Here is a 9,775-nt window from a genome sequence, read left to right on the forward strand (position 1 = left end):
GCCCCATCCTTCTTCTCGTTCACTGCACAGTCGTAAGTAGCACGGTAGGAAACGCAACTGTTTGTTTGCACAATTCAGCGAAATATATATGTAACGTAAACAATCGGCAGTGCTTATGTTTATAGTGAAAAAGATATGTGAGACCTGATTGTATAGTCACGGTGGCCGAGAGGTTAAGGCGTTGGACTCGAAATCCAATGGGGTTTCCCCGCACAGGTTCGAATCCTGTTCGTGACGTTAAACTTTTGATTGCCACAAATTTCCTCTTATAAAACACGCTCACACTCAATCGTTCAGAAACTCGTCAAACTAGACCCAATTTATTGATTTAATACAATGTGTGTCTCTGAAGGGTTACCCACGATACCTAGTGCTAAATGACGAATTGTACACTCTGAGTGAAATCTGTGTTTAAACTGGGACACCTTGAAGACAAAAACAACGATAAACCGAGATTAGTAAAACGGATGCGACATTATTAAAAATAAATAAATAAGCAAACCACCGTTAGTTTTACGGTTGATAGTAAACTCACATTTCCTCTCGTCTCGCGTTGTTTGTGAATGGAATTCATTTGCTATGGTAAAAACCAACTGCTTTCATTTGCAACTCTAAACAGCTAGGTTTTGTGCCTGTTTATGTTTTTGGATGCAGTATCTTACAAGAATACAACTATACAATTGTTCTCTATATATTGATTTGTCTATATAAAATCACATTAAAATATACTTTTAAGAATATACCCCTTCGCCGTGTAGAACAATGGAATCGTCCGGTGGAGATAAAACTGACCGGCAGTACAGCTGACGTAGTTTTTGGGGCATTGTTCAAGAAGGTTAAAGCGTGGAGTTTGCAGTGTGTACAGTTTTTTAAAAATAGCGTTTTGGGGGCCGTAGTATTTAGGGATTAATACCTCGGACATTTAACAATAAGTGTTTTTCGAACAACAGCAACGTTACTGGGGATACAGATAGTTAAAAATAGACACACTAGTCGTATAACAAAGCATTTGGCCAGACTGCGCGCTAACAAGGCTAACAGTTCTTTATACTTACAAAAGGCACACAAAAGAAATGCGGTCGATTAGTTTAAAAGCATTAAAAAGAAGTGTCTAAATGATCGAGTGAGTCTACTAAAAAAAAGGCTAGAAGTACAGACAGCACATTAAGCTGTGATGTAACTTGCAGTCAGTGGAGTGGTATTTGTTAAAACAGGAACCTTAGATTGAACCAGCGATTCTGGATTTGTCAGCCTATTGGTATCTGATTTCGAAACATCGTTTTGAGTACTTGACAGCTACTTTGCAACGGATTCTACGTTAGCTAATTTTGTGAGAAGAATGAAGCTGACATTATGGCGATAATCGCGAAAAACGAGATATCCAGACACTCGTATTCTGAAACTAAAATAAGGTAGCTAACTGGGAGCTAGCAAACATTTAGCGAATTGTTCCTTAGCGGAGCTATCTTGTCACCCTGCTAGTGTCAGTTAGCTGTGAAGAGTATAGTTGTCCTTCACCACTGTCACAAGCGTTTGTGTTAAGTTTAACGTGGGTTATCTAAGGCGCTGGTCCCCCGTGTTTTATGTTATAAACAGTTAAGATACGTGTTAGAAGTAGTAAGGCTGACAAGCTAACTAGTTAGCTAAGCTAAAGCTAACGGTTTTAGCTCCCCATTACATAGTAACGACAGTTATAGCTGCTGAGTTTGAGTGACAGGAAGAGAGACATCAGTGGTCTTTTTTTCCACCCTCGACACTAATAATGGCAGCACCAACAAACGAGGCCTTGTTTTTGATAAAGGATGTGAAGCCTGGCTCGAAAAATTTGAATATCGTGTTCATCGTTTTGGAAATAGGTGAGTAGTTGGGCTGTGAGGCTAAAGCGGTCTCTCCCTACATCAACTCGTGCTCCTTTTTCTTAAAGGGACCGGCAGCAGCTTTGCTGTGAAAGTCATGAGAGATACAGCCTAAATACAGTGAGGCTTTGATTTAATACTGTTCCATGTGAAAGTTGAGAGTTGGCCTCTGGTAGAGCTATTTGTACCTTGAGTCTTTTTTTTTTGTTAGGTCGAGTAACCAAAACGAAAGATGGCCATGAGGTGCGCTCATGCAAGGTGGCAGACAAGAGCGGTAGCATAGCTATCTCCGTTTGGGATGAACTCGGCAGCCTTATTCAGCCAGGGGACATCATCAAGCTAACCAGAGGGTAAGGCTGCGGATGTGGAAATCTTCAATGTTGCCAGAGAGATCAGTGTTTGCATATTTTGTATGTCTGCAAGAGTTTAACCTGGTATTTCTCTGCTAGCTATGCATCTATATGGAAAGGCTGCCTGACCTTATACACTGGAAGAGGAGGAGATCTACAGAAGATTGGAGAGTAAGTAGACGGTCACACACATCTATTTATGTAATGCTCCGGTCCCTCTTGGAATTCTGCTTAGCGTATCACTCTGCTCCAGAGTCATGCTTTGTTAAATGTAATGGTGACAGGACAGTTTTAAAACACAGTCAAGCATTTTAATACATTTCACAAAATATGATTGGAGCATTTTTGAAGTTCATTTCTAAAGTGAATAAAATGTCATTTTATAAGTTTGCACACTGACCTCTACTACAGTGCAGTACATTAGTTTGTGGTTGTTACAGTCTGGCTTTCCCTTGGCTGATAAAATGTGAATAGTGGGACTTTTCTTCATAAGGATGAGTGCAATACAGCTGATGGCTGAAACTATCATACAAGATGATTAAATGTTCTCTAATATCTTTCCAGATTCTGTATGGTGTATTCAGAAGTGCCCAACTTCAGTGAACCAAACCCAGAGCTGCTAGCCCAAGCAAACCAGCAAAACAAGTCTGTGAGTACTCTTAGGAAACTGGCCAGCCGGTGCTGAAACCTCAAGAACACTTTGGTTGTACTGTTCTCATGCAGATCTGTGCATTTCCCCAAATAAATCAAGCTAAACCATCTTCTGCAAGCTTTCTGCATGCCTCAGTGTAAGTGAAAATATATTTAAGGTGGCCTTCCTCTTTGTCTACCAGGGGAAGCCTGACCAGAATCAGAGGGGGAACTCTCCACCCAATCAGAATTCAGGTACATCTGCCCCACCAGGTCAGTGTATTTTCCTAATCCAAATTTTGATTTAACTACAAGCCGACTGATGACTTGTGTGCATGTGTTACATAATGGTACACTTTGATGCTAACATTGGGTTTGTTGTTGTAGTCACCTGCATTTAAAAAGCTTTATGTCTGTACTTATGGAGCCTCAAAAAAATCAGATTACAGATGAGGATTGGCATAAGGCAAAGCAGCTAAAAGAAGTTTAGCTGTCATCAATTGAATTATTCACAAATGTGCTTAATAATCTTTTAAGGGATGAAAAGGCTGGCATTTCAAGGGTTATGTAATTTTCTCACTTTAGTTTTAACTAGAGTTAAAACACAACTTGGCGGTAAAATAAAGAAAATCCACCAAACATGAGGTGGCAGTGTTACTGATCACGAGCTCGCTTCTAACAAATGACTCATGTTGTGATTTAAAAGGAAGAAAGTGACCTGTTAAAACAAAACACACTTCAGTCGCACCCACAAAAGTGAGACAAAAAACGGAAATGAAAACTGAATCGAGTGAGGACTGACTCATGTTTCTAACCTGCAGGTAACGGTGCCATGCCGCCATTTGCCAACAATAATCAACCACCTGGTGCACCCCGTGACCCTGCGTTTGGGAACGTCGGGCGGCCCAATGGACGGTCGCCTGGCAACGGTGCCCCTTCGGTTACTGCTGCTGGAGCCCCACCAGCTACAAAGTCCTCAGTTACAATTAGCAACGGCAGGGACCCACGACGTGCCAAAAGATGAAATTGGGGGTTAGAAGGTGCAGGGGAGGGTGGTATGTGAGAAATCTATGGACGTCCCCATTTACCCCCCCTCTTACAGCGTTCCGACCTGTCTGCCCCGTCTCATCACAGCCTGTGTTGGCTATAAAAAAAACAAAACAACTGACTACTTGCAGAATTTCTTTCTTTTTTTAATCCAGGCTAACATAATCAGATGTGTCGTCTGTCATCCGTAGTGCAGGTAGTGCTCTCATAAGCAGCACAGTGTGATTATGATCTACCACTTTATGCGTTTTCAGGGCTTCTTAGATAGTCGCGACCTGGTGTGGCTGAGATGTGGGCAGCTTCCCAGTCTGCACCCTTCTTCTTCGAGTTGCCAGTTCTGTGCCAGTGTTACCCCCCCCAACTCCCAAACAAACACAAACCCGAACCCTTGCCCTCTTCATGTTCTTTAAAACTATACACCCTACTTGAACACTTGATGCACTTTCTTCTCTTAATTTATGTCGAGGCTTAGCTGTCATTTAATTCAGGAAATCAGTTTCTGCTTTATTTAGTTTTTTAGAGGAAAAAAAAGGCCTTAAGTTGTGAAAATAAGTAGTTGAACTGACTGCCCACGTGAAGCTCTTCAAACCAAACTGTTTTCTGAAGTGACTGTGTGAAAGGAAAGGTGTTAGTTTTGAGTTTTAATTATCGGTAGGTAGACTGATAGTGAACGGTTTCTTTTTTTTCTTTTCAATAAGACATATTTTGTTGTTTTTTTTTCTTTCTCTTTTTTTTCTTTGTTGGCCATCAACTGTACCTTTAGGGACCACTTAAATACTGGCAAAAACGGTTCACCAAATAAATTTTAGAGCAATTTTCTGTCATATTTGCTTTTCTGTAGTCTGTTTGAGAGCTTGAGTTACTGGTACTGTCGCTGATATATTCTTACACTGCAGTTTAAAGCCTACATGAGAAGTGTTCAGGGGCCTGAATGCACATCACCCCAAAAGACTCATCGTCCTGTAAACATGCTGCCACCTTTATTAAAGCTCCACACTGCCACCAACTGCATATAAACCTACTTTCTGCTCATCATTGCACTCTACAGCACCATCTAGTGCCAAGATTGATAAATTACATGTTATTTTGGGACGTGCCTTCGCATGATCTGCTTTGCCCAGACAATGGTTACTTTACCATTTTACTTTTCTTTACTTCAGGTTTTTGGCGAGATCGCTCAAGCAGAAGTGGAACTGGAGTTTTATTGTTTAACTTCCTTTATCACAGTTGGATTAGGACACTTATGTCTGTACGAATGAAAGCATTTGGATTAAGAATTTTCTTTTGAAGCAATGTGTTGAAAACCCTGTCTTCATATCCTCTGTTGCACCAAGCACCTAAATGTCATGGCCTCAGGATGGAGCAATTTCCCAGTCTCACTTTTCTGACGCACTTGTTTCTCTTTTTATTTATTTTTTGTTTGGTTCTTACTCTCTATGTCAAAAGGTGAAAGGGCCTTTCACGTTACTTTACGTACATGTACACTTCAAGCTGCACAAAAACACCAGGACACCACCTTTTGTCTTCTGTGTGCACAAGTGGAACAAAAGTGTAGAGGCCAGCTGTTTGATCCGTGTGCTGCTGGGACTGCAGGAGATCACCAAAGCAGCTGTAGGAGTGTTTTGTTTTGTTTTGGTTTTTTTAGTCTAAACTGTCAAACAGCTGAACTTCATGTCATATTTAAAGTAAGACAAATTTAGGGTATCAAACCTCATTGTAGGGTGAACGTAGATCCTGAGCACCTGCATAAAGATAAATTTAAATATGTCCGTCCTCGAATCATCGTCTTTCCACTGAGCCTCTTTATTTTAATTTCAGCAAAGTGGGAAATGCACAAAATCCCCTTTGAATAAGCAGCTCTTAAATACATGAGCACCGCACATCCAACTTGTCTTTACTAAAATTGCAAATTTCGTTTGCAAGACTTTCTCCCCCCGTGGAGAAAAATCTGTTGAGTTTAAATAACCTTTATTCAGATTTTTAAACTTCTGTTTTTGTGTGACCTTCTTGAGAAAAAAAATGACGTTTCCAAGCACACATAGCACTTCTTCATAATGATTCTGTTTTTGCATCCAGTTCTGTAGTAAAGGAAGATATCTGTCAGCACGACTGTTTGGCCTGTAAGAAGCAAATGTGTAAAATTACAGAAATTTATCATTTAATTACTTTAGTATGAATGGCCGCTGGGAAGGATTTTATGTGTGGGAAAAGCTGTGATTGGATAGGAATCTTCACCAGGATGATTTTTGGCCCCTGGGCCTTATGTTTGACACCCCTGCAATACACCATGCAAGTTTGATTGGCGTGCCAAGTACACTTTGATGTTGCATCTCTGTAATGGGTAACGTTCCTTTCCCCCCCATTAAAGTCTTCACAACACAATAAGATCCTGCAAAATACAATCCCGTCTCACAGATGATAAAAGTGAGAATCTGTCTGTCTCTTTGATATCAGGCAGGTTTTTTTCAGTGTGGCTCAGTGTTTGGGTTAGTGAGTCTAGATTTCTGCTGCACACTCCCACTATATCTTAGAGCATCTAAGTTGACCTGATCCAGAATTGCAAAGTAAATCCAATCAAACAATCCACCAGTTTTAACATCCCTACTCCAAAAGATTATTTTTAACAGCTCCTGATACGCTAATCCTGTTCTCAATCAGAGGTCGAGGCTCATTTCAAATATTTAAAGCACTGTTTCAGAATTCATTTCAGTGTTGCTCATGTGTTGTAATCACTTGTTCATTGACTGCAACTCTATATTTCTACTTTTATTTACCAAGATGTGTTTTTTCTTAGTCTTTTTTTTTGCAATCATGTCACTGCTGAGCACCTTTCAAAGAACTATTTTTTTAAAAGTTATTTTATTATTTTCTCAAAGAACCATATGTTCAAAACATGTTTACAATAAAAGCCGAGAGCTTGTGACACTGGAAGTTGACACACACATGAGAAGCGTGGCAGGAAATGTGATCTTAGACACTCGTGTTGACAAAGAATGTGATGAGCTGGGAACTTCCTCAGTGTTTGATCAGAAGTCTAGTAGCGTCATGTGATTTGTCATATTTTAGATTTGTACCGACAGAAGCCGACATGAGGATTTCAACCTGTTACATCAATAAACTTTGAACATATCGACTAATTTAAAAAAATTTTGAACACATACGAAATCATTTGTATAGGATTCTAAACTGAGTCGGAAAAGGTGGAGCAATGTTGTGGTGTGTTTTGCTTCATTTTGTATTTTACCCCTCGGCCTGAAAGGCTATTGTCAAATTTACTGGAAATCTTTTGAGCACAACAGCTCTAGAAGCAGGCCACGTAGGATTTTTTTAAGCCACACCATTGGTTTATTTACAAAGAAGGATCTCTTATCAGCCTCACATACTGACAGCTTCACTGCATCTACTGACAATCTCTTTTGGGAATCTGGCCACCCTGATACAACTCATGTATAACCTGTAGCTATACCAGCACCACTGTGCACTCAGGTGCACGACATTCAAGGCTTTTCCCCAATCTGCATTCACTGAATTATCATCATGACGGTAACCCTTCTGCTGTCAGATTGCTCTAACTGTTCGTATTTTCAGGCCAGGGCACAGGTTGATGGTTGTGGTAAAAGATGATCTGGTAACTCCTAAAGATCCTACTGTCGGCAGGCTGAACGGTACCCCAGGCTTTTTTTTTCTTATTTTCCTATTTTTTCTGTATACGGCTTACACGATCGCGATGCATGGAACGAAACAAAACAAACAGTGTTTTTTTAATTCACAGATTTCACAGACCACATCAACAAGTGGTTTCTGTTTCAATTTTGCCTCCAGTGTGACAGTAATCCCATGACACAGTGATTCACATCATGGCCTGGGTTTGTTTTGGGGGAAGCACTGTGGTTTAGCAACAACAACAAAACAAAGACTATTAAAAATACTCTGTAATGATGTATTAAAAAGAAAAAACAACAACACATGAAGCTGTAAAAAGAAATAAATGACAGTGACGTTGTGCTATATGCTTGCAGCTATGTGTAAATGTAAATGGGACTGGAAACAGACTTCCTTCATGTTTGGATTCTTGAGCAAATCAAAGTCTGTGTGTGTGTGACGCAAACAGGAAAATGGACTTGATGGGAGGGGTCTAGAGGGATACATCATTTGTCTCTTGCCTTCGTGTGACACATTCAGTGCGTCCCGCTGAGAAGACATCACAATGACTGGTGAGTTTTTTCATCCTCGGAATATGAACTTAAATCTGTTTGGGAAAAGTCTTTGTAATAATTTAATGCTTTCTTTTCTTTTTTTCTTTTTTGTCCTCAGAACTAAACTCATCATTCTCCTGGGAGGATTTTGGTGCCATCTACGATGCTCTGAACTTTAGCTATAATTACACAGACTTTTTCCTTGACCCCGCCACCCAGCCCTGTAGTTTTCACACCATCTCAGATACTGTGATGATCGTTGTCAGTGTTTTTTATGTCCTCATCTTTGTGATGGCACTTCCCGGTAACGTGGTGGTGGGGCTGGTGATCAGCTTAAGCAAGCAACCTTTGACCCCTTCTGACCTCTACCTCCTCCACCTGGCGATCGCTGACCTCTTGCTCGCCATCACCCTCCCGTTCTGGGCCACCTCGGTTACTCAGGGCTGGGTGTTTGGAGAAGCCATGTGCAAAATAGTCACTATCCTCCAAGAGGTGAGCTTCTACTCAACCATTCTCTTCTTGACTTGCATCAGTGTGGACCGGTACACTGTGATTGTGCGCGCCATGGAGGTCCGTAGGACTAATCGACAGCTGGTCAGCTGGGGAGTTTGTGCTGCCGTCTGGATTGTCGGAGCGCTTCTGTCCCTCCCGGGCTTGTTCAGCTCCACTTTCACCTCTTACAACTCTAGTCACGTACTGTGTGCTGAAAAATACGATCCCAGCACTGCTGATGAGTGGCGACTGGCCACCAGAATTCTCCGCCACGCTTTGGGTTTTTTCATCCCCCTGGCCATCATGCTGCCCTGCTACGGAATCACCATCCATCGCCTCCTTCACGTCCGTGGGGGGTTTCAACGCCAGCGAGCCATGAAAGTTATCATATTCGTGGTCCTCGCCTTCCTGCTTTGTTGGACGCCGTACCACCTAGTAGTGATAGTGGACACATTTTTCAGGGCAAAGATAGTAGAGTATCAGTGCCCAGCGAGGACAGCAGTGGACCAGGCCATGTTTGTCACCCAGAGTCTGGCCCTGCTTCACAGCTGTTTAAACCCAGTGCTGTACGCTTTCCTGGGAGAGAAATTCAGAAGGAGGCTGCAGCAGTTAATGGCAAAGATAGGAATCATTGAAAGATCGCCAACGTCAAGAAGCAGCAGATCTTCGCTGTCATCGGAGCTCACGCCTACAATCATGTGAGAACATCAGAGACACTTGAAACTACTCAGATCAGCTGATCAGGGAGATTTAATGCAGGGATTAAAGTGTAGAAAAATGCTAGTTTTGATAATCCTCATATTTGTACTGCAGCTAATATTTGTCAAAGAAAGACTTCAAAATATTTTTTAAATAATTTGTGTAATAATATTATTAGTGTACATACTTTTTAAGACTTTAGATTCTATTTTAATATTATTTAACTTTGATTTGCTGCACACACTTTTTTGTTTTTCTTTGAGGTTTGTTAAATTCACCCCGTCATCTTCAATGACGTTCCTGAAGAAAGAGTAAAAATAAAAAATGCCGCGTTTCAACACGACATCGCAGCATTACAACATTAACACTGAGCCCTTGCCAGTGAACTCTGAGTTGCAACAATTCGGTGGTAGATTGTGAAACATCAATTCATCAATTACATAACATTGAGTTATTTTTATAGAAATGCATTCACATTTTTGGATTTGTATATGGTTGCCATCAA

At 41.0% G+C, this 9,775-nt stretch overlaps 2 protein-coding genes and 1 non-coding gene across 4 annotated transcripts; all 3 read left to right on the forward strand.

The window, feature by feature from the left end:
* The first annotated feature begins 155 nt into the window (after window positions 1-155).
* On the forward strand, window positions 156-237 carry trnas-cga (transfer RNA serine (anticodon CGA)). Its single transcript has one exon. It is a non-coding gene; the product is annotated as a tRNA-Ser (tRNA).
* A 593-nt stretch (window positions 238-830) lies between these two features.
* Window positions 831-4,707, forward strand: nabp1a (nucleic acid binding protein 1a). Of its 2 annotated transcripts, none has more exons than XM_063497102.1 (6): window positions 831-1,856; window positions 2,068-2,206; window positions 2,306-2,377; window positions 2,771-2,855; window positions 3,040-3,109; window positions 3,658-4,707. In XM_063497102.1, the coding sequence occupies exons 1-6, from the start codon at window positions 1,763-1,765 to the stop codon at window positions 3,858-3,860; spliced, it is 663 nt and encodes a 220-aa protein (XP_063353172.1). In that variant the 5' UTR covers window positions 831-1,762; the 3' UTR covers window positions 3,861-4,707. The 2 variants fall into 2 exon arrangements, with proteins under 2 accessions (XP_063353172.1, XP_063353173.1); XM_063497103.1 differs by having other exon boundaries at window positions 3,040-3,091.
* Window positions 4,708-4,822: 115 nt separating this feature from the next.
* LOC134644251 (C-X-C chemokine receptor type 2-like) lies at window positions 4,823-9,775 on the forward strand. Its single transcript, XM_063497101.1, has 2 exons — window positions 4,823-8,097; window positions 8,198-9,775. Exons 1-2 carry the CDS (start codon window positions 8,091-8,093, stop codon window positions 9,271-9,273), a joined length of 1,083 nt encoding a protein of 360 aa, XP_063353171.1. The 5' UTR covers window positions 4,823-8,090; the 3' UTR covers window positions 9,274-9,775.

The sequence above is a fragment of the Pelmatolapia mariae genome, linkage group LG16_19 (assembly GCF_036321145.2).
Source record: "Pelmatolapia mariae isolate MD_Pm_ZW linkage group LG16_19, Pm_UMD_F_2, whole genome shotgun sequence".
In the NCBI taxonomy this organism is placed as follows: Eukaryota; Metazoa; Chordata; class Actinopteri; order Cichliformes; family Cichlidae; genus Pelmatolapia; species Pelmatolapia mariae.